Source organism: Nerophis lumbriciformis, linkage group LG07 (genome assembly GCF_033978685.3).
Source record: "Nerophis lumbriciformis linkage group LG07, RoL_Nlum_v2.1, whole genome shotgun sequence".
Lineage (NCBI taxonomy): Eukaryota > Metazoa > Chordata > Actinopteri > Syngnathiformes > Syngnathidae > Nerophis > Nerophis lumbriciformis.
Genome location: NC_084554.2, coordinates 18,728,712 through 18,755,000, shown reverse-complemented (window position 1 = coordinate 18,755,000; position 26,289 = coordinate 18,728,712). Strand labels below are relative to the sequence as shown.

The 26,289-nt window shown below is 37.4% G+C and overlaps 1 protein-coding gene across 1 annotated transcript in view; it reads left to right on the top strand.

Annotated features, from left to right (window-relative positions):
- kcnh2b (potassium voltage-gated channel, subfamily H (eag-related), member 2b) overlaps positions 1 to 26,289 on the top strand; it is a 723,936-nt gene that overhangs the window by 624,354 nt on the left and 73,293 nt on the right. The window contains exons 7-9 of the mRNA XM_061965721.2: positions 22,730 to 22,909; positions 25,797 to 25,900; positions 26,003 to 26,141. Of these exons, the coding sequence (XP_061821705.1) occupies positions 22,730 to 22,909; positions 25,797 to 25,900; positions 26,003 to 26,141 (423 nt within the window). The remainder of the gene's footprint in view (positions 1 to 22,729; positions 22,910 to 25,796; positions 25,901 to 26,002; positions 26,142 to 26,289) is intronic.

The following is a 26,289-nucleotide window of genomic DNA, read 5'->3' as shown; positions in this document are numbered from 1 at the left end:
CATACCATCACAGATGCTGTGTCTTTTTTGCCACGTTTGCCTGCTTTTTTGAAACATGTTGCAGGCATCAAATTCCAAATGAGCTAATATTTGAAAAAAAAAGAAAAAGTTTACCAGTTTGAACGTCAAGTATCTTGTCTTTGCAGTCCATTCAATTGAATATAAGTTGAAAAAGATGTGCAAATCATTGTATTTTGTTTTTATTTACGATTTACACAACGTGCCAACTTCACTGGTTTTGGGTTTTGTACATGCACACTAAAATACGATTTGTTTTGGATTTATTTTTGTGCATGGTTTAGGAGGTGAAGCCTTGAGAAAATTCTTGGGAATAATTTAGGACGGTGGTCGGCAACCCGCGGCTCTTCTTTAGCGCCGTCCTAGTGGCTCTCTGGAGCTTTTTCAAAAATGTATGAAAAATAGAAAAAGATGAGGGGAAAAAAATATATTTTTTGTGTTAATATGGTTTCTGTAGGAGGACAAACATGACACAAACCTCCCTAATTGATATAAAGCACACTGTTTATATTAAACATGCTTCACTGATTCGAGTATTTGGCGAGCGCCGTTTTGTCCTACTAATTTTGGCGGTCCTTGAACTCACCATAGTTTGTTTACATTTATAACTTTCTCCGACTTTCTAGGACGTCTTTTATGCCACTTCTTTTTCTGTCTCATTTTGTCCACCAACCTTTTAATGTTGTGCGTGAATGCACAAAGGTGAGTTTTGTTGATGTTATTGACTTGTGTGGAGTGCTAATCGGGCATATTTGGTCACTGCATGACTGCAAGCTAATCGATGCTAACATGCTATTTAGGCTAGCTATATGTACATATTGCATCATTATGCCTCATTTGTAGCTATATTTGAGCTCATTTAGTTTCCTTTAAGTCCTCTTAATTCAATGTATATCTCATGACACACTATCTGTATGTAATATGGCTTTTAATTTTTTGAGGTTCCAGACAGATTTGTTTTTTGTATTTTTGGTCCAATATGGCTCTTTCAACATTTTGGGTTGCCGACCCCTGATCTAGGACTTTCCCTGGCTAATTTTAAATACAATTATTGCAAGATTGAAAACGGCAACGAGTGTTTTGCTCTTTTCTCCCTGCATAGTAAGTTATATTTTTGTAGTTCACACCAAGCTTCTCAAAAGTGCAAGGTCAGCAGTTTGATGGCTACACGCTGTCATGGCGCCTTCAGCTGCCGTTATCTTCACGGTTCTTTTCCCCGCTTCCGTCCGCTCCCCTCGGAGATCAGCTAACGCTTTTCAGCGGAGCGACGTCACGTTGGATAAAAGCCCCGATGTGACGACACATAGCTGAACCCAAAGGTGAGGTCGGGTCACTTAGTTCCATGTCTTCATTTTCTAATCGTAAAAAGAAAAGTTTTCGTGCTTGATGCAGTATTTGTAAAAAGTACTTTCTTCTACAAAACCAAAAACCAGTGAAGTTGGCACGTAATTCGTAAATAAAAACAGAATACAATGATTTGCAAATCCTTTTCAACTTATATTCAATTGAATAAACTGCAAAGACAAGATACTTAATGTTCGAACTGAGAACTTTTTCTTTTTTTTAAATCATTAACTTAGAATTTAATGACAACACATTGCAAAAAAGTTGGCACAGGGGCATTTTTACCACTGTGTTACATGGCCTTTCCTTTTAACAACACTCAGTAAACGTTTGGGAACTGAGGAGACCAATTTTTGAAGCTTTTCAGGTGGAATTCTTTCCCATTCTTGCTTGATGTACAGCTTAAGTTGTTCAACAGTCCGGGGGTCTCCGTTGTGGTGTTTTAGGCTTCATAATGCGCCACACATTTTCAATGGGAGACAGGTCTGGACTACAGGCAGGCCAGTCTAGTACCCGCACTCTTTTACTATTAAGGCACGCTGTTGTAACACGTGGCTTGGCATTGTCTTGCTGAAATAAGCAGGGGCGTCTATGATAACGTTGCTTGGATGGCAACATATGTTGCTTCAAAACCTGTATGTACCTTTCAGTATTAATGGCGCCTTCACAGATGTGTAAGTTACCCATGCCTTGGGCACTAATACACCCCCATACCATCACAGATGCTGGCTTTTCAACTTTGTGCCTATAACAATCCAGATGGTTCTTTTCCTCTTTGGTCCGGAGGACACGACGTCCACAGTTTCCAAAAACAATTTGAAATGTGGACTCGTCAGACCACAGAACACTTTTCCACTTTGCATCAGTCCATCTTAGATGAGCTTGGGCCCAGCGAAGCCGGCGGCGTTTCTGGGTGTTGTTGATAAATGGCTTTCGCTTTGCACAGTAGAGTTTACAGCTGTAGCGACAAATTATAGTTACAGTGGTTTTCTGAAGTGTTCCTGAGCCCATGTGGTGATATCCTTTAAACACTGATGTCGTTTTGTGATGCAGTACCACCTGAGGGATCGAAGCTCCATAATATCATCGCTTAGGTGCAGTGATTTATCCAGATTCTCTGAACCTTTTGATGATATTACAGACCGTAGATGGTGAATTCCCTAAATTCCTTGCAATAGCTCGTTGAGAAATGTTGTTCTTAAACTGCTCGACAATTTGCTCACGCATTTATTCACAAAGTGGTGACACTCGCCCCATCCTTGTTTGTGAATGACTGAGCATTTCATGGAAGCTGCTTTTATACCCAATCATGGCACCCACCTGTTCCCAATTAGCCTGTTCACCCGTGGGATGTTCCAAACACGTGTTTGATGAGCATTCCTCAACTTTATCAGTCTTTTTTGCCACTTGTGCCAGCATTTTTGAAACATGTTGCAGGCATCAAATTCCAAATGAGCTAATATTTGCAAAAAATAACAAAGTTTCCCAGTTCGAACGTTAAGTATCTTGTCTTTGCAGTCTATTCAATTGAATGTGGGTTGAAAAGGATTTGCAAATCATTGTATTCTGTTTTTATTCAGGATTTACACAATGTGCCGACTTTACTGATTTTGGGGTTTGTATTTTCAAAAATTGACACCCATTAAAAAAAAAAAAAAAAAAAGGATATTTAACCCTGTAATGTTCATTTGTCAGAAACAGCCATGATGTCCCGGGTTTAGAATATGTCTGAAACCAAAACAACCCCAACAAGCATTGTTAATATTTCATTAATAACTCCATTACTATTTATTATATCAGTATTTAGTACAATGGTGTTGCTTACCTCTAAATACCTGTTTAAACGTAATTAAATCTGATTACTCTGGAGAAAAAGTGAAAAGTCTCCAGAGATATTGTGGATTGAAATATAGCCCTGCATCTTGTAGACTTGTAGACCCCCAGGCAGGACGAGGAGCCCCTTATACGCATCAAAGTGTGTTTTGTCCAGCTCCTTCCACTTCTTCCCAAAAACAGGCCTCCCTTCGAGACAAGGCATTTCCAGAATGATTTTCTGTATTGAATCTGGCACGACCAGCTCAAAAACTGACTTGATGTCCATCACCCGAGTCACTGCCATCCTTTCTTTATTAGGTTTTCTGCAGAACGTTTTGCCCGAAGCATTTTTGGAGATGAAGACCACTGTACTTCACCCTTTTTTGACATTAATATCGTGCTTGGAGGAAGAGGAATCGTTATTCCCCCTTCTGGTTCAAAATCAGAACCATTAGAATCAGAATTTAGCTCAAGACAGTCTTCATCTTCAGACACATCATTCTCTATTTCATAATCATTGATGACTTCCAGAGTATCCTGGACTGACTTCATTTTGCTTGTTTTATAAAGGTCTGCCTGACGGAGTGTAATGTTGGTAGGACTCCCATGCAGACCTTTTATAGGTTTTGCCCCTACTCAATGTGGGTGGAGTTTGTACCGCAAGAACGTAAATGGTTCTCGTCAAAAGTCCTGCACCTTTGCGTGCGTGCGTGCGTGTGTGTGTGTGTGTGTGTGTGTGTGTGTGTGTGTGTGTGTGTGTGTGTGTGTGTGTGTGTGTGTGTGTGTGTGTGATTAGGGTGAAATATGTCTCACAGCTGCAAATAAATAAATAGTCTGACATTTCTGAAACCCTTTTACCTCCAGTTTGACTGCTGGGTCAAACTGACCCGAACAGTATCTATGTGACATTAACATGGTTGCAAATATGTAGGATGAACCATTTTCATATTATATGTTGATAACACTACTTAGGGCAAGCAGAAGAAGTTTCATACAGAAACAATACTTTTAACTACCGTATTTTTCAGACTATAAGGCACACTTAAAATCCTTTAATTTTGCCAAAACTCGACAGTGCGCTTTATGTACGGAATCATTTTGGTTGTGCTTACCGACCTTGAAGCCATTTTATTTGGTACGTGGTGAAATAAGTGTGACCAGTAGATGGCAGTCACACATAAGAGATATGTGCAGACTGCAATATGATGGAAGTTCCACATAAGATATACATGTGGACTGCAATCTGACTCAAGTAAACAACACCAAAATTTTATATGTTCCATTGGAAATACAGAACATTACACACGGCCCTCAAAAATCTATCAAAATGTTTTAGTACGACTTTGGTCCGCTTGATGGATTGTACTGTGCTTCAACATACAAGTATTAATATGGTGTGTGTATAAGGTAAGACATACAGTATTATCTGGAGTTTTGTTTCGCAACATTATGCAAAAGCAACTTTTCTTACCTTCTGGTACCTGCTGATATGTATTTGGTCCTGAAAATGTGCGCGCGTCCGCCTTTGTAGTCCGTGCCGACGCCGTAGTCGATAAGCTTCTTCTTTTTCTCTATCTTCTTGTTATGGGACATTCATCCTCCACTGTTGCCATTTCTAATATAAAGTAGTGTGAAGTTCTTACTTATATCTGTCAGTAAACTCACCATGAAAGCGCTAAAACATACCAGTGTAGTGAGTTTAAATTATTCACCCAAGGAACTTTAGTTATTAGAGAGTTCCGGTCGGATGGTTTTTCACGGGACACATTTCCGGTGTTGTTGTTTCCGGATGAGGAGATGCTGCTCCGTTAGTGGTTTAAGTGAAGTGAAGTGAATTATATTTATATTGTGCTTTTCTCTAGTGACTCAAAGCGCTCAAAGTAAAGTCCGAATGCCATTAAAACAGTTAGCTCCATCTTTTGACACTTCTTCCACTCCCGTCCTTGCACGCTACACCGCTACAACAAAGATGACGGGGAGAAGACGCTGCCAAAGGTGAGCCACGTAAATAAGACCGCCCACAAAACGGCACATCCGGAAGCGACTATCAAAAAACAGCTTGATGATGATCTGTAAAACATAATCTATGCAACATTTTGACTAAAGAACCACCATTACATGTTATGTAGACCACAAGGAAGTGTTTTCCATTTAGAAAAAATAAATAATAATATGACTCCTTTAATGCGCCATATAATCCGGTGGGCCTTATACATTAAACTAGACCTGACAAGACCCGCTCATCAGCAGTGCGCCTTATAATCCGGCGCCCTATTGTCCGGAAAATACGGTAAATGCTCTACATTACTTATACATTGTTTGTGTTCCATGCAATATTTCTGATCTAAAAGTTAGTTTTTCTTTTTAGAAGGGATCTTACATGTTAAAATTGTGATGTTTAAGGGGGCCAAGAGTTGTTTTGGGTTCAGAGCTCCGTCCCAGAACAAATGAAGCTAGTAGATTCAGGTAGGGTACTACTTACTGTCTAACGCTGCTATTTAATATTCATTGTCTTTTTGTGCTGAGAACTTAAAGACCTACTGAAATGCGATTTTCTTATTTAAACGGGGATAGCAGGTCCATTCTATGTGTCATACTTGATCATTTCGCGATATTGTCATATTTTTGCTGAAAGGATTTAGTAGAGAACATCGACGATAAAGTTCGCAACTTTTGGTCACTGATAAAAAAGCCTTGCCTGTACCGGAAGTAGCAGACGAGTAGCGTGACGTCACAGGTTGGGGAGCTCCTCACATCTGCACATTGTTTACAATCATGGCCACCAGCAGCGAGAGCGATTCGGACCGAGAAAGCGACGATTTCCCCATTAATTTGAGCGAGAATGAAAGATTCGTGGATGAGGAAAGTGAGAGTGAAGGACTAGAGGGCAGTGGGAGCGATTCAGATAGGGAAGATGCTGTGAGAGGCGGGTGGGACCTGATATTCAACTGGGAATGACTAAAACAGTAAATAAACACAAGACATATATATACTCTATTAGCCACAACACAACCGGGCTTATATTTAATATGCCACAAATTAATCCCGCATAACAAACACCTCCCCCCTCCCGTACATATGACCCGCCAATACAACTCAAACACCTGCACAACACACTCAATCCCACAGCCCAAAGTACCGTTCACCTCCCCAAAGTTCATACAGCACATATATTTCCCCAAAGTCCCCAAAGTTACGTACGTGACATGCACATAGCGGCACGCACGTATGGGCAAGCGATCAAATGTTTGGAAGCCGCAGCTGCATGCGTACTCACGGTACTGCGTCTGCGCATCCAACTCAAAGTCCTCCTGGTAAGAGTCTCTGTTGTCCCAGTTCTCCACAGGCCAATGGTAAAGCTTGACTGTCATCTTCCGTGAATGTAAACAATGAAACACTGGCTGTGTTTGTGTTGCTGCAGTCGGCCGCAATACACCGCTTCCCACCTACAGCTTTCTTCTTTGCTGTCTCCATTGTTCATTGAACAAATTGCAAAAGATTCACCAACACAGATGTCCAGAATACTGTGGAATTTTGCGATGAAAACAGACGACTTAATAGCTGGCCACCATGCTGTCCCAAAATGTCCTCTACAATCCGTGACGTCACGCGCAGGCGTCATCATACCGAGACGTTTTCAGCAGGATATTTCGCGCAAAATTTAAAATTGCACTTTAGTAAGCTAACCCGGCCGTATTGGCATGTGTTGCAATGTTAAGATTTCATCATTGATATATAAACTATCAGACTGCGTGGTCGGTAGTAGTGGGTTTCAGTAGGCCTTTAAGCTCGTAGTTTCAGGTACGGTACTACTTACTGTCTAACGCTGCTATTTAATATTCATTGTCTTTTTGTGCTGAGAACTTAATCACTCTTCATGTTTCTATTTGAGAATGACATTAAACAACAACATGAAATTGCAAACACAATCAATCGTTCAGCTCTAGTTTCTACTTTTTTATGTATCATGTCAGTATTGTTTTGTGCACACGAGGAAGGTTTGAACGAGGAGAGTCTGATTAAATATGATTTATGTGTTTTCATTAGTCATTATATATTATATTAATCCTGCAGCCTCACAAAGTAGACCTGACAGTTTGAGCCAAGGCCAATATTTCCCGTTAAAATGATTAAAAAGCAATTACATGTTCATGTTTCTTCTCAGCCGTTACATGAAAAGGAGACATGATTAATGGTCGCACGTTGAATTTAATCAAGTTGTAATTGCTCGCTAAGTAATTCCAGACGATTGTGGCATGTTGTTGAACGCAGACTGATAAAAAACATCGACTTGAGGGCTGGAAGTCAAAGTTTATTAAACTGCAGACTAACGGCATGAATGTGCAAAGACGTTGGAGAAATACGGTGTTGACGAGACAGCAGTAATCAAATCTCTGCACATAAACATGTTTTCTCACATCCGCACTTTTAACCGTCTTCTTGGCCTTTGGTTTTTATTTCTGTGATACATTAACTGGAAAGATGGATGGACCGTACTTCATTGCTCTTCAGGGAAATTCTAACATTCTAACACACCATAGCTGACATCGATTTTCAACTCCCAGGAAGAATACGTTATAACAAACAAATGATAGATTTTCGTCTTTTGTTTACAATTTCAGGATGAAGTTAAAATGTTAAAATTTAAACTCGATGAGGCAATTCTTGAAGGAATTGTATGGTAAAGTTAAATTTAAAGTACCACTGATTGTCACACACACACTAGGTGTGGTGAAATTACTCTCTGCGTTTGACCCATCACCCTTGTTCCACCAGCTGAGAGGTGAGGGGAGCAGTGAGCAGCAGCGGTGGTCGCGCTCAGGAATCATTTTGGTGATTTGGTGATGTGAGTGCTCCAATGCTGACGTTGAACTGAAATCCTGGAATTATTTTTAGAATTGTTGAAGTAGAGCACACAATTCCCAAAAAGGCTGAATATTTTGAAGTTGGAACCGTTTGAATCAGATGACAAATGTGGGAGTTGTGGAACTTTGAAGAATATCCCATTGATTTCAATAGGAATTTCCCAAAAATTCGAGAATTTTTTTTGAAAATGGTAAAAAAAAAAACTTGAATGGTCTGAATGAGTTGAAATGGTTGGTGTTGGAATTTTTCAAATGGGTCAAGAAATGTTGAAGTCGTAACATTTTTAATTGAGGAATGGTATTAAGGAATTCCTGGAATTTCGGGAAAACCGGGAATTTTTCTAGTTCGAAAAACAACTTTGTTTTTTTGTCTTGATTAAGAGGAATGTTTGGACGGTGGAACGGTTGAAGTGGGTTAAAACATGTGGAAGGAGTAGTCGCCAATAAAAATGGGTCAAAAGAGGGTTTGAAAAAAACGGGAATTCTGGGAATTCCTGGATTTTTTTTTTGGAACTTGGAAAAATAATAGTTTGAATGTCCAGGAGGAGTGGAATATGTTGAAGGTGGTTTGCAAATACATCAAAGATGCTATTTTAATCAATTTTTAATGGATAAAGCTTTGGCCTGGACAAGGTCATCAGGTGGTCCCCAACGTTCACCGAGTGTTTCGACCCTTAACCACAACACTCTCCGGTTGGTGGGTCAGCAGTGATTGGCCAGATCACTGCCCCTCTCATCCAGGCTTCCAGCTATTGTCCTCTCTTTTATGCCAGAGCCAACAGGAGGCTCTCTCTGCCGCTTCTCCCAGCCTACAACGGCTGTTTTCCTCAAGTGACCTCTCAATCCGACTTTTGTCATCAGATTCCACACAGACTGAGCAGGGAATCCTCGACATCCAACTTCCACTGTCATCAGCCATGCTGTCCACCCCTTGTCCCGGCAGTCCTGAACAAGTTGTTGGTACTTTGTTTTCTTCCTCTCTGCCGCTTCCTCACATCCCTCCTCCCACGGGACAGTAAGTTCCACCAGGATGATTTTCTTTCCCTCTGGGGACCACATAACTATGTCTGGTCTTAGAGTGGTGGACAGTACCGCCCCTGGGAAGAGGAGCTTCCTCCCCAGGTCGACCTCCATCTCCCAACCCTGGGCCAACTGCAGGAAGTTTTGCTTGGCTTGGCTTTGGACAACTGGTCTATGACCCTCTTTCACAAAGGTGATGTCTCTAAGATGTCTGCGAGCATTGCCAACACCGTGTCATGGCGCCACCTGTATCTTCCCTGGGTCAATGCTGTTTTGCACTCAGAAAGAATGTGCGCCATAGTTCCTTTACCGCCACACAACCTGCACAGCGGGTCCTCCCTCATTCCCCACCTATGCAAGTTGACTGGGGTCGGCAGGGTGTCGTATACTGCTCGGAGCAGAAACGAGATACGAAACGGCTCCAGCCTCCACAGTTCACTCCACGTCACGGTCCTCTTGGGAAGGTTCTACCTTGTCCAGGCACCTTGGGTTGCGAGCTCGACGGCTTTAGCTCTTCTTCCTTCTTCCTCAAGGTTTCGAACTTCATCCTGGATCATGGTCCTCTTTTCCCTGGGAGTGGACTTAGACCACTGCTGGAAATGTGATGTTCCTAGACCCTGTCTTCCAGTGCAAGGGCTTCTGATGGTATATTTGGTCCTGAGAGATGATTCTGCCTGGGTAACAGCAGTGCTGGCAGCCAGATCTTGTTCTTATTCCAGCTTCCCTGATGAGGTGGAATGGTTTTAATCGGTTGAAAAATGTGGAAATGGTGGAAGTTTGAAAAATAGCCGATTCATTTTGAATGGGGAAAAATGTCCCGGAAAACCTGGATTTCTGGGAAATCTGGGAATATTTGGAATTTGTCAAGGGAAAGCCCGCGATTATTATTAAGTGTACCCTTGACAGATCACTTTCAAGTTTGAATACAATGACTAGAAAATTACTCTGCTTTAATAAAATGTTGTTTTTTTTTTAAACATTGTACTTTTTTAACAGCTCAACACAAAAAGGACATAAACACACTTTTAATGAGGATTAAAAAAAAATGTCAAAGATGTTTAGTAATGTAAAATGTGATATTTCTTCCTGAATAAATGCTTCTGATATTCTGCACATTACATGGTGTACAAGTTAATGGCGTTCATATCGCTGCATGACAATGTTTTAACATGTTCTATTTATTGATTTAATGAAATATTCAGCCTGTAATTGAGGAATTAACCAGAACATGTTGTAAAAGAATATAAACAATATTTTAGCCTGGCAAACCCCCCAGGCTGATTTGAAGTAATTGGAGCCTAAAGTAGGTCAATCATTCATAAAAACATTGATTTTGATTCATTAAAATAAAAAATAAATAAATCCCACTAAAATTCTCAGGAATCCAAAAGGGCCCCACTGGCAAAAGTGCTAAAAACAAGTCATACATTATAATTTCTTTGTTATTGTTTTACTTTTAGCGCTTAAATCTCTGGATCAATTTCAGATTTATTCATCAAGTTTAAGTTTTTATTCATTTCAATTATTTTTCTTTGTTTGTTTTATGCTCTTTTTTTCTTTTTTAATGGAAAACACACAATTTGCAATATTTTTCCCCAAAAAAAGTGGAATATTTGATGTGAAGTAATTGGAGCCTTAAACAGGTCAATAATTCATAAAAACATTGATTTTGAATCATTAATATTTTTTTAAATGACCGTTGTAAAAAAAAACTAAACAAAAAAATCCCACTAAAATGCTCAGGAAACCAAAAGGGCCCCACTGGCAAAAGTGCTAAAAATAAGTCATACATTATTATTATTCTGTTATTGTTTTACTTTTAGCGCTTAAATCTCTGGATCAATATCAGATCTATTCATCAAGTTTTTATTAATTTCAATTGTTTTTCTTTGTTTTATGCTCGTTTTCTTTTTTTTGATGGAAAATACACATTTGCAATATTTATTTTCCCCCCAAAAATATATCAAAGTGGAATATTTGATATGAAGTAATTGGAGCCTTAAATAGGTCAATAATTCATAACATTGATTTTTGATTCATTAATATTTTTTAAAATGACCATTATAAAAAAAACTAAACAAAAACCCCACTAAAATTCTCAGGAATCCAAAAGGGCCCCACTGGCAAAAGTGCTAAAAAGGAGTCATACATTATTATCATTTTGTTATTGTTTTACTTTTAGCGCTTACATCTCTGGATCAATTTCAGATGTATGTAAGTGTAAGTTTGTATTCATTTCAATACTTTTTTAATGGAAACTACATAAAATTTGCAATATTTTTTCCCCAAAAAATATATCAAAGTGGAATATTTGATGTGAAGTAATTGGAGCCTTAAACAGGTCAATAATTCATAAAGACATTGATTTTGATTCATTAATATTTTTTTAAATGACCGTCGCAAAAAAACGGGGAAAAAAATCCCACTTAAATTGTCAGGAATCCAAAAGGGCCCCACTGGCAAAAGTGCTAAAAATATGTCATACATTATTATTTTTTTGTTATAGTTTTACTTTTAGCGCTTAAATCTCTGGATCAATATCAGATCTATTCATCAAGTTTTTTATTCATTTCAATTGTTTTTCTTTGTTTTATGCTCATTTTGTCTTTTTTGATGGAAAACACACAACATTTGCAATATTTTTTCCCCCCAAAAAATATATCAAAGTGGAATATTTGATATGAAGTAATTGGAGCCTTAAATAGGTCAATAATTCATAACATTGATTTTTGATTCATTGATATTTTTTTAAATGACCATTGTAAAAAAACTCAACAAAAAAATCCCTCTAAAATTCTCAGGAATCCAAAAGGGCCCCACTGGCAAAAGTGCTAAAAATGAGTCATACATTATTATCATTTTGTTATTGTTTTACTGTTAGCGCTTACATCTCTGGATCAATTTCAGATGTATGTAAGTGTAAGTTTTTATTAATTTCAATTGTTGTTGTTTTTTGTTTGTTTTATGCTCGTTTTGTCTGTTTTAATGGAAACCACATAAAATTTAAAATATTTTTTCCCAAAAAAATATATCAAAGTGTAATATTTGATGTGAAGTAATTGGAGTCTTAAACAGGTCAATAATTCATAAAGACATTGATTTTGATTCATTAATATTTTTTTAAATGACCGTCGCAAAAAAACTAAAAAAAAAATCCCACTTAAATTGTCAGGAATCCAAAGGGGCCCCACTGGCAAAAGTGCTAAAAATAAATCATACATTATTATTTTTGTATTATTGTTTTACTTTTAGCGCTTAAATCTCTGGATCAATATCAGATCTATTCATCCATCCATCCATTTTCTACCGCTTATTCCCTTTGGGGTCTCAGCTACAATCGGGCGGAAGGCGGGGTACACCCTGGACAAGTCGCCACCCAGATCTATTCATCAAGTTTTTATTAACTTCAATTGTTTTTCTTTGTTTTATGCTCATTTTGTCTTTTTTGATGGAAAACACACAACATTTGCAATATTTTTTTCCCCCAAAAAATATATCAAAGTGGAATATTTGATATGAAGTAATTGGAGCCTTAAATAGGTCAATAATTCATAACATTGATTTTTGATTCATTAATATTTTTTTAAATGACCGTTGTAAAAAAAAACTAAACAAAAAAATCCCACTAAAATGCTCAGGAAACCAAAAGGGCCCCACTGGCAAAAGTGCTAAAAATAAGTCATACATTATTATTATTCTGTTATTGTTTTACTTTTAGCGCTTAAATCTCTGGATCAATATCAGATCTATTCATCAAGTTTTTATTAATTTCAATTGTTTTTCTTTGTTTTATGCTCGTTTTCTTTTTTTTGATGGAAAATACACATTTGCAATATTTATTTTCCCCCCAAAAATATATCAAAGTGGAATATTTGATATGAAGTAATTGGAGCCTTAAATAGGTCAATAATTCATAACATTGATTTTTGATTCATTAATATTTTTTAAAATGACCATTATAAAAAAAACTAAACAAAAACCCCACTAAAATTCTCAGGAATCCAAAAGGGCCCCACTGGCAAAAGTGCTAAAAAGGAGTCATACATTATTATCATTTTGTTATTGTTTTACTTTTAGCGCTTACATCTCTGGATCAATTTCAGATGTATGTAAGTGTAAGTTTGTATTCATTTCAATACTTTTTTAATGGAAACCACATAAAATTTGCAATATTTTTTCCCCAAAAAATATATCAAAGTGGAATATTTGATGTGAAGTAATTGGAGCCTTAAACAGGTCAATAATTCATAAAGACATTGATTTTGATTCATTAATATTTTTTTAAATGACCGTCGCAAAAAAACGGGGAAAAAAATCCCACTTAAATTGTCAGGAATCCAAAAGGGCCCCACTGGCAAAAGTGCTAAAAATATGTCATACATTATTATTTTTTTGTTATAGTTTTACTTTTAGCGCTTAAATCTCTGGATCAATATCAGATCTATTCATCAAGTTTTTTATTCATTTCAATTGTTTTTCTTTGTTTTATGCTCATTTTGTCTTTTTTGATGGAAAACACACAACATTTGCAATATTTTTTCCCCCCAAAAAATATATCAAAGTGGAATATTTGATATGAAGTAATTGGAGCCTTAAATAGGTCAATAATTCATAACATTGATTTTTGATTCATTGATATTTTTTTAAATGACCATTGTAAAAAAACTCAACAAAAAAATCCCTCTAAAATTCTCAGGAATCCAAAAGGGCCCCACTGGCAAAAGTGCTAAAAATGAGTCATACATTATTATCATTTTGTTATTGTTTTACTGTTAGCGCTTACATCTCTGGATCAATTTCAGATGTATGTAAGTGTAAGTTTTTATTAATTTCAATTGTTGTTGTTTTTTGTTTGTTTTATGCTCGTTTTGTCTGTTTTAATGGAAACCACATAAAATTTAAAATATTTTTTCCCAAAAAAATATATCAAAGTGTAATATTTGATGTGAAGTAATTGGAGTCTTAAACAGGTCAATAATTCATAAAGACATTGATTTTGATTCATTAATATTTTTTTAAATGACCGTCGCAAAAAAACTAAAAAAAAAATCCCACTTAAATTGTCAGGAATCCAAAGGGGCCCCACTGGCAAAAGTGCTAAAAATAAATCATACATTATTATTTTTGTATTATTGTTTTACTTTTAGCGCTTAAATCTCTGGATCAATATCAGATCTATTCATCCATCCATCCATTTTCTACCGCTTATTCCCTTTGGGGTCTCAGCTACAATCGGGCGGAAGGCGGGGTACACCCTGGACAAGTCGCCACCCAGATCTATTCATCAAGTTTTTATTAACTTCAATTGTTTTTCTTTGTTTTATGCTCATTTTGTCTTTTTTGATGGAAAACACACAACATTTGCAATATTTTTTTCCCCCAAAAAATATATCAAAGTGGAATATTTGATATGAAGTAATTGGAGCCTTAAATAGGTCAATAATTCATAACATTGATTTTTGATTCATTAATATTTTTTTAAATGACCGTTGTAAAAAAAAACTAAACAAAAAAATCCCACTAAAATGCTCAGGAAACCAAAAGGGCCCCACTGGCAAAAGTGCTAAAAATAAGTCATACATTATTATTATTCTGTTATTGTTTTACTTTTAGCGCTTAAATCTCTGGATCAATATCAGATCTATTCATCAAGTTTTTATTAATTTCAATTGTTTTTCTTTGTTTTATGCTCGTTTTCTTTTTTTTGATGGAAAATACACATTTGCAATATTTATTTTCCCCCCAAAAATATATCAAAGTGGAATATTTGATATGAAGTAATTGGAGCCTTAAATAGGTCAATAATTCATAGCGACATTGATTTTGATTCATTAATATTTTTTTGAATGATCGTTGTAAAAAAACTAAACAAAAAATCCCACTAAAATTGTCAGTAATCCAAAAGGGTCCCACTGCTAAAGTGATAAAAATAAGTCATACATTATTATTTTTTTGTTATTCTTTTACTTTTAGTGCTTAAATCTCTGGATCAATTTCAGATCTATTCATCAAGGATATGTTTTTATTAATTTCAATAGTTTTTCTTTGTTTGTTTTATGCTCTTTTTGTCTTTTTTAATGGAAATCACACAAAATTTGCAATATTCCCCCCCCAAAAAATATATAAAAGTGGAATAGTTAATTGTAAAGTAATTGGAGCCCTAAATACGTCAGTAATTCATAACAACGTTGATTTTGATTCATTATTGTTTTTTGAGTAATGTCAGTTTTTAAGAAGAAAAAACCCCCAAAAAACAGCAAGCATGGCAGTTTTTTGTTATTTAAGTCAACATTGCAACTTTTTCTCGTTACATTCACCTGTTTGCTCTTTTATTCCACATTTTGAAGTAATTTTTTTAGTAGTAGTATTTTTTGAAAGTGCGGCAGGCCATTAAAAAATTATGTGCGGGCCGCAAATGGACACACTTTGAGCAACTCTGCTTTAATCAGAAAGTATTTAGAGAGAAAAGGCCACAGAGCTCAGAGTGTCATCAGCAGCTTGCAACAGAGGAATTGGAAGAAAGGCAAACTAAAACTTGAACTTTCAAGTCTCCATAAGTAAGACCGACATAAAAGTCACCTGACTTCTTCAAAAAACAAATCTAGAGGGGTTTGTATACTCGCTAAATTTAGTAGCACAGCAGATACGATGGCAACCCTGATATCTCCTGTCTTCTTATTGTGTTTGAGCTGTGTTAACAAGCCGTGTTATGACGACATCTAATGTACGGTGTGGTAACAACAAGCTACGTTCACAATCAGTCCCATTATCATGTGTTTATTAACCAATGCAAACAGTTAGTCTCAAATGTGTTTGCGGCAGCCCGTCACAGATAAACAAATGTACAGACAAAAGATGGAGCTAACTGTTTTAATGGCATTCAGACTTTACTTTGAGCGCTTTGAGTCACTAGAGAAAAGCGCTATATAAATATAATTCACTTCACTTCACTTAAATCAATAAAAGAGCAGCATCTCCTCATCCAGAAACAACAACAAGGTCGGAAATGTGTCCCGTGAAAAACCGTCCGACCGGAACTCTCTAATAACTAAAGTTCCTTGTGTGAATAATGTAAACTCACTACACCGGTATGTTTTAGCGCTTAATGGCGAGTTTATTGACATATATAAGTAAGAACTTTACACTACTTTATATTAGAAATGGCAACAGCGCAGGATGAATGTCCCATAACAAGAAGATAGAGAAAAAGAAGAAGCTTATCGACTACAAAGGCGGAATCACACAATTTTTCAGGATTTATGCAGATCCCAAATACAGATCAGCAGGCACCAGAAGGTAAGAAAAGTTGCTATTGCATAATATTGCGAAACAAAACGCCAGATAATATGTCTTACCTTATACACACACCATAATAATACTCCTATGTTGGAGGTACCCAAAACAAAGCGCAAGCTCAGAGGGGACATAGCCTTCTCTGTTGCGGGTCCCAAACTCTGGAACGATCTCCCTCTCCATGTGAGACAGGCCCCTTCTTTGGCTATTTTTAAGACCCTTCTTAAAACCCATTTTTATTCACTGGCTTTTAACCCAGCATGAGACTTTAAACTGTTTTTAGCTTTTAACTTTTTTAACTGTTTTTAACTTTTAAACTGTTTTTTATCTAACAAATTGTTCTTAGGGTAATTTATATTTGCTTTTTCAATGTGTATTTTTATTTCTGTTTTAAATGTTATTTTTTAGTCTGTCCTTTGCCTCTATTTCTTTGTGGTGTACAGCCCTTTGTTTTTCTACTGTGCTTGTTTTTAAAGGGCTTTATGAATAAAGTTGGTATGGTATGGTATGTTGAAGCACAGTACAATCCATCAAGCGGTGCGGCTTCACAGCTTACCAAAGTCATACTAAAACATTTTGATGGATTTTTGAGCGCCGTGTGTAATGTTCTATATTTTCAATGGAACATATAACATTCTTGCGTTGTTTATTTTAGTCATATTGCAGTCTACACGTATCTCTTATGTGTGACTGCCATCTACTGGTCACACTTTTCATTACACCGTGTACCAAATAAAATAGCTTCGAGGTCAGTAAGCACAACCAAAATTATTCCGTACATTAGGCGCACTAACAAGTTTTGAGAAAATGACAGGAAATATGTATGTTGTTATTGTTACTGTATTGTACTTGTACGGTACATATTCACGTGTGTGCTTGTAAAAGTGGGTCGTGAACTAAAACATGATTTTTCTTTTCAATGAGCTTTGGTTCCGTTCAAAAGGAACAGCACAAGTGTGTGCTATATTCATGCATCACGTTGAATTTGAAAAGGGGGCAGCGGTGGCATTTGCATCACACTTGGTTGATAGGATGAAAATATGCCTTTGTGAACATTGTAACCATCCAGCAGGATTCACAAAGCAGCTTTGTTGTGTTTAACTTATGTATTCACTCCTCAGATGACTGACAGTGTGTGTGTGTGTGTGTGTGTGTGTGCGTGCGTGCGTTGTCAAAAATGCATTCTGATGCCGGCTGTTCTTCCGCCCTGAGCCAAACTTCTGAGGTTGACGGTTTGATTCTATTAGGCACAGACACAAGCTCCTCTCATGCTCGTCACGGATTCATTCCTGCAAGTGCAGATGTTTGAATATATCAGTGTCGTAAAGCAATTGTGCTCCATAATAATGCAATTGTATTTCCCTGAGTGACTTTTAACACGACGGTGCAGGAGGACATTAGCAGGGAATGATTAGTTTTTGCCTGTTCGGATGGACGTTTACTGGCTGGACCAGTCAGGTGCATGAAGGCTGTTGTACGCGGTATGAATATGTCCGTGTTGTAAGTGTGACTCTGGTGTTAAAAAAAAACATAAAATATACCTCACTTTATTAATGTGTATGTGTGCGCTAACATTAGCATTGCTAACTAGAGTAGGAAGGGGATTCACTTAGGTCCATTTTTCACGGTTTACCTGACACATGAAACGTGACAAATCGAGGGGGTGCACCATCCGCCTTAGCCGCCAGATTGCAGTAGAGTGTTGACTGTCTTAAAATGTGTTTTGTGGAAATTCGAACTTTGACCACATTGTTATGTAGCGTGGCGCTTTCCATAATTTTCAGCAGACTGCATTGCAGAATGAGTAACCCCCTTCTTTCTCTTACGCGACATCAACCCAGGAATGGGGCCATGTAAACCCCTTCCTTAGTGCACTTTTTAACACATTTTGCAGGTATACACATTTTGTTTCGAGCACACTCACTGTTACGTCTGAATGCAAATATATTGTTTCTTGTAACCTTACCTCAAAAAGCACAGGATTGCAACAAAAATTGGAAAACAAATACTGTATTGAGGTTTTACTCCTTTTATACCACACGGCCTTAACAGGAGACACTAGATGTCTGTAATATATATATATATATATATATATATTTATATATATATATATATATATATATATATATATATATATATATATATGTATATATATATTAATATATATATATATATATATATATATATATATATATATATATATATATATATATATATATATATATATATATATATTAATATACAGTACAGACCAAAAGTTTGGACACACCTTCTCATTCACAATGCAACTAATGGTCCCAACCCCATTGATAAAGCACGAAATTCCGCTAATCAACCCTGATAAGGCACAACTGTGAAGTGAAAACCATTCCAGGTGACTACCTCTTGAGGCTCATCGAGAGAATGCCACGAGTGTGCAAAGAGCAAAAGGTGGCTATTTTGAAGAAACTAGAATATAAAACAGGTTTTTAGTTATTTCAAATTTTTTTGTTAAGTACATAACTCCACATGTGTTCATGCATAGTTCCGATGCCTTCAGTGACAATCTACAATGTAAATAGTCGTGAACACATTGAATGAGAAGGCGTGTGCAAAGTTTTGGCCTGCACAGTATGTGTGTGTGTGTGTACACATATATACCTGTGTATATATATATATATATATATATATATATATATATATATATATATATATATATATATATATAAGGGATGTCCGATAATATCGGACTGCCGATATTATCGGCCGATAAATGCTTTAAAATGTAATATCGGAAATTATCGGTATCAGTTTCAAAGTTATCGGTATCGGTTTCGGAAAGTAAAATTTATGACTTTTTAAAACACCGCTGTATACACAGACGTAAGGAGAATTACAGAGCTCCTTTGCGTGCCGGCCCAGTCACATAATATCTACGGCTTTTCACACACACAAGTGAATGCAAAGCAAACTTGGTCAACAGCCATACAGGTCACACTGAGGGTGGCCGTATAAACAACTTTAACACTGTTACAAATATGCGCCACACTGTGAACCCACACCAAACAAGAATGACAAACACATTTCGGGAGAACATCCGCACCGTAACACAACATAAACACAACAGAGCAAATACCCAGAACCCCTTGCAACACGAACTCTTCCGGGACGCTACAATATACACCCCCGCTACCCCCCGAAACCCCACCCCCCACCAACCCCGCCCACCTCAACCGCCTCCTGCTCTCTCAGGGAGCGCATGTCCCAAATTCCAAGCTGCTGTTTTGAGGCATGTTAAAAAAAAGAATGCACTTTGTGACTTCAATAATAAATATGGCAGTGCCATGTTGGCATTTTTTTTCCATAACTTGAGTTGATTTATTTTGGAAAACCTTGTTACATTGTTTAATGCATCCAGCGGGGCATCACAACAAAATTAGGCATAACAATGCGTTAATTCCACGACTGTATATATCGGTATCGGTTGATATCGGAATCGGTAATTAAGAGTTGGACAATATCGGAATATCGTATATCAGCAAAAAAGCCATTATCGGACATCTCTAATATTAATATATATATATATGTATATATATATATATATATATATATATATATATATATATATATATATATATATATATATATATATATATATATATATATATGTATATATATATATATGTATATATATATATGTATATATATATATATATATATACACACCGTATTTTTCGGAGTATAAGTCGCTCCGGAGTATAAGTCGCACCGGCCGAAAATGCATAAACATATATAAGTCGCACTGGAGTATAAGTGGGCTTCACGGTGGAAGAGGGGTTAGTGCATCTGCCTCACAATACGAAGGTCCTGAGTAGTCTTGGGTTCAATCCCGGGCTCGGGATCTTTCTGTGTGGAGTTTGCATATTCTCCCCGTGACTGCGTGGGTTCCCTCCGGGTACTCCGGCTTCCTCCCACTTCCAAAGACATGCACCTGGGGATAAGTTGATTGGCAACACTAAATTGGCCCTAGTGTGTGGATGTGAGTGTGAATGTTGTCTGTCTATCTGTGTTGGCCCTGCGATGAGGTGGCGACTTGTCCAGGGTGTACCCCGCCTTCAGCCCGATTGTAGCTGAGATAGGCTCCAGCGCCCCCGCGACCCCAAAGGGAATAAGCGGTAGAAAATGGATGGATGGATGGATGGAGTATAAGTCGGATTTTTGGGGGAAATGTATTTGATCAAACCCAGCACCAAGAATAGACATTTGAAAGGCAATTTAAAATAAATAAAGAATAGTGAACAACAGGCTGAATAAGTGTACGTTATATGAGGCATAAATAACCAACTGAGAACGTGCCTGGTATGTTAACGTAACATATTATGGTAAGAGTCATTCAAATAACTATAACATATAGAACATGCTATACGTTTACCAAACAATCTGTCACTCCTAATCGCTAAATCCCATGAAATCTTATACGTCTAGTCTCTTACGTGAATGAGCTAAATAATATGATTTGATATTTTACGGTAATGTGTTAATAATTTCACACATAAGTCGCTCCTGAGTATAAGTCGCACCCCCGGCCAAACTAGGAAAAAAACTGCGACTTATAGTCCGAAAAATACAGTATATTACAGTATATAAACAGAAAATGACACAATGCTACATAAATCAATAACCAAAGGAGGAGCCTTGTGGACATATTCTTAAATTTTTTAATAATTAAATGTACAATATAATAATTAATCGAATTATGGTTCATGAATCATAATCGAATTGTGAGGTGCCCAAAGATTCCCACCTCTACACTTCAACATCTCTAAATGATGCCTCTTTGCGAGGTCAGCATTGCATAAGAAAATATGTTCTTGATTAAATACATGTTGAATATGTATATGAATACATGTAAACTAAGAAGACACTAGATTACCCCATACTTGCCAACCCTCCCTGATTTTCCGGGAAACTCCCGAAATTCAGCGCCTCTCCCGAAAACCTCCCGGGACAAATTTTCTCCCGAAAATCAGGCGGAGCTGGAGGCCACGCCCCCTCCAGCTCTATGCGGACCTGAGTGACGTGTCGACAGCCTGTTTTCACGTCCGCCTTTCCACAATATAAACAGCGTGCCTGCTCAATCACATTATAACTGTAGAATGATCGAGGGCGAGTTCTTGGTTTCTTATGTGGGTTTATTGTTAGGCAGTTTCATTAACGTCCTCCCAGCACGGCAACAACACACAACAACACCGGTCACGTTTCCGTCTACCGTAAAGCAGTTCGTCTGCCGTAAACAGCAATGTTGTGACACTCTTAAACAGGACAATACTGCCATCTACTGTACATGCATATGTGACAATAACATCTACAGCTTTTAGAGAGTGCAGTGCACAACTGCGCACCCAACAAGGAGACGAAGCAGAATGCATCATCAGTGAGGGTGTTCAGCATGGTTAGACAAATAGTGACAGAGAATAGAACAAGGATGGACAATTCAACCCTTAACTCAACAATGAGTAAATGAGTGTTATGTGTGTGTATATGTGTAAATAAATGAACACTGAAATGCAAGTATTTCTCTTATTTATATATATATATATATATATATAACATTAAAAAAAAAATATATATATATATATATCTATCTAGAATTCACTGAAAGTCAAGTATTTCTTATATATACTTGGTGAATTCTAGCTGTAAAAATACTCCTCCCCTTTTAACCACGCCCTGAACCACGCCCCGACCCCAACCACGACCCCCCAGACCACGCACCCCCACCTCCCGAAATCGGAGGTCTCAAGGTTGGCAGGTATGGATTACCCAGAAGAGTTAGTGCTGTAAACGGGTACTGGAAGTCGGTCTGAGCTATGCGGGACAACAATTGTGTGACAACAATTGTTACGTGTTGTTCTTCCAGCTTCGTCTACAGAAGATACAAACATTAGTATTGATTAGACAAAAAGTTGGACAAAAATGTGAGGCAGTGCAAAATTTGCGGGGATTGGTTGGAATTAGCATGTCATCATCTTGGAATTCTGGAGGGACTGATTTATGAATGGAATCTATTTGTGTTGGCCCTGTGATGAGGTGGCCACTTATCCAGGTTATACCCTGCTACTGGGATTGGCTCCAGCTACCCCCACCCCGAAAGGGACAAGCGATAGAAAATGGATGACGTAAGGACACTATAGAACTAGCTGCCTTGGTACTATTGTTTAGCATGCTAGCTATTAGCAACATTAGCATTTGCCTTTAATAAAGTGGGTTAAGATGTGGGGTTAGCCCAAAGTGTGTCTTTAACTGGAGGCCCACAACACAGTGAGCCCATTCAAAATTTCCCCGGGAAATTTCTCGTTATTGATCATTTTGTTGGTCTCTCTCGTTCTGTGCAGGTGTTGTCTCTGGGCGCCGACGTGTTGCCGGAATACAAACTTCAAGCTCCTCGCATCCACAGTTGGACGGTTTTGCACTACAGCCCCTTCAAGGCGGTCTGGGATTGGCTCATCCTGCTGCTGGTCATCTACACCGCCATCTTGACACCTTACTCTGCCGCTTTCCTCCTCAACGACACGGTGGGTGTGGAACGAGGTCAGGTTTTAAAAACTCTTTAGGGCCTTAGGTTATATTAACCTGATCAATAACTACATCAAACTCTATTTAGAACATTTTATATTCCTCTAAGTTTGAAATCATTTTGGTTAAAAGTGATTAAAAAAACATATATATATATATATATATACAAACCCCGTTTCTATATGAGTTGGGAAATTGTGCTAGATATACATATAAACGGAATACAATGATTGGCAAATCATTTTCAACCCATATTCAGTTGAATGCACGACAAAGACAAGATATTTGATGTTCAAACTCATAAACTTTATTTTTTTGTTTGCAAAAAATAATTAACTTAGAATTTCATGGCTGCAACACGTGCCAAAGTAGTTGGGAAAGGGCATGTTCACCACTGTGTTACATGGCCTTTCCTTTTAACAACACTCAGTAAACGTTTGGGAACTGAGGAGACACATTTTTTAAGCTTCTCAGGTGGAATTCTTTCCCATTCTTGCTTGATGTACAGCTTAAGTTGTTCAACAGTCCGGGGGTCTCCATTGTGGTATTTTAGGCTTCATATTGCGCCACATATTTTTAATGGGAGACAGGTCTGGACTACAGGCAGGCCAGTCTAGTACCCGCACACTTTTACTATGAAGCCACGTTGATGTAACACGTGGCTTGGCATTGTCTTGCTGAAATAAGCAGGGGCGTCCATGGTAACGTTGCTTGGATGGCAACATATGTTGCACCAAAACCTGTATGTACCTTTCAACATTAATGGCGCCTTCACAGATGTGTAAGTTACTCATGTCTTGGGCACTAATAAACCCTGTTACCATCACAGATGCTGGCTTTTCAACTTTGCGCCTATAACAATCTGGATGGTTCTTTTCCTGTTTGGTCCGGAGGACACGACGTCCACAGTTTCCAAAAACAATTTGAAATGTGGACTCGTCAGACCACAGAACACTTTTCCACTTTGTATCAGTCCATCTTAGATGAGCTCAGGCCCAGCGAAGCCGACTCCGTTTCTGGGTGTTGTTGATAAACGGTTTTCGCCTTGCATAGGATAGTTTTAACTTGCACTTACAGATGTAGCGACCAACTGTAGTTACTGACAGTGGGTTTCTGAAGTGTACCTGAGCCTATGTGGTGATATCCTTTACACACTGATGTCGCTTGTTGATGCAGTACAGCCTGAGGGATCGAAGGTCACAGGCTTAGCTGCTTACGTGCAGTGATTTCTCCAGATTATCTGAACCCTTTGATGATATTACGGACCGTAGATGGTGAAATCCCTAAATTCCTTGCAATAGCTGGTTGAGAAAGGTTTTTCTTAAACTGTTCAACAATTTGCTCACGCATTTGTTGACAAAGTGGTGACCCTCGCCCCTTCCTTGTTTGTGAATGACTGAGCATTTCATGGAATCTACTTTTATACCCAATCATGGCACCCACCTGTTCCCAATTTGCCTGTTCACCTGTTGGATGTTCCAAATAAGTGTTTGATGAGCATTCCTCAACTTTATCAGTATTTATTGCCAACTTTCCCAACTTCTTTGTCACGTGTTGCTGACATCAAATTCTAAAGTTAATGATTATTTGCAAAAAAAAAAAAGTTTATCAGTTTGAACATCAAATATGTTGTCTTTGTAGCATATTCAACTGAATATGGGTTGAAAATGATTTGCAAATCATTGTATTCCGTTTATATTTACATTTAACACAATTTCCCAACTCATAGGGAAACGGGGTTTGTATATATGTATAAATATGTATGTATGTATATATATATATATATATATATATATATATATATATATATATATATATATATATATATATATATATATATATATATGTATATGTATATATATATAGATAGATAGATAGATAGATATCTTACATTCTCTTAAATCAGGGGTGTTCAAAGTGTGGCCCACAGCTCAGGTTTTGTTGGTCCACAGCATATTTTAGAAACACAGTCAAACAAAAAAAATACAACAGTAAAAATGTACAGACAAAAAAGCACAAAAATACGTAATGTGATTTTTTTTTAAATGCTGACTTTTAACCCTATTAATAATACACTTTCTCACGTATTAAAAGAAAAAGCTGACACAAAGTCGTATCTTTAAATATATACTTATGGCCTGTTTTTAGCATTGTTTGTTTGCAAAATACGTATCCGGCCATCGGTGGAAAATGGTTGGACACTCCTAACTTAAAGCAAAATATTTTTTGGGTCAAAGAAGAAATCTGTAGATTTTACAGCAAAACTCTGTCGACCGAATTTTTCTGTAAAATTCCACTTTTATATTTTCAGCAAGTTGCAAATGTTTTACTGTATAACCTACTGACCTATTTTTAACAGTACATCATTGCAAAAGAGTTAAAAAAAAAAACGGCTCTGTCGCCAGAATAATTGACGGTAGTTTTTGCCCCAAATTACTGTAAATTGAAAACAGGACAAAAAAAGAAAAAAAAAGAAAAAATTAGAAAAATTATACTATGTTATTTTTACTGTAAAATTAACATGAACTCTATAATCGTTTATTGCAAATTAATTTCAATTTTAATTAAAACAATTGTTTGGCAGTGCACAAAAAATCTGTAGATTTTACAGTAAAAAATTAAAAAAAGCTTGCTCAATTGCAAGAATTATACCGTAAAAATGTTTGGTGGTTTTTGCACCAAATTACTAATTTTTATTTGTACGATAAAATTATGGCAAGTGATCTGCCAGTTTTTGTTTTTTTACATTGTAGATGTCGAGGTGTCCAAATGTTTTAGTCAAGATGGTGCATGTTCATGTACCTGCAGGCGCTCCACTCTAATAGTTAATTTTACCTTCCTCTTATTGATCATCTTTGGTCTTTTGATGTAATCTTTTCATCTCAGGAAGAGGTAGCCATCCATATCTGCGGATACTCGTGTTCTCCTCTCAATGTGGTGGACCTCATAGTGGACATCATGTTCATTATCGACATCCTCATCAACTTCAGGTGGGAATGACGTCTTGAAGCAGTGACTGTATCAGTTGTATGGTTATATAAGATTAGTAGTTCAAGTAGAAAATGACAATGAGCAATTTTTTTTTTTCACAGGACAACGTACGTCAACTCCAACGACGAGGTGGTGAGCCACCCTGTGCGCATCGCCGTGCACTATTTCAAGGGATGGTTCCTCATCGACATGGTAGCCGCCATCCCCTTCGACCTTCTCATCTACCGCAGCGGAGAAGAGGTATGCAACACACAGGAGGGAAGGAAAGATGTTCAGAATGTCAGGAAGATACACACTGCAAAAACTGGAATCTAAGTAAGATTAAATATCTCAAATAAGGGTAATATTTGCTTATTTTCTGTCTGATAAGATAATTCTTCTCACTAAG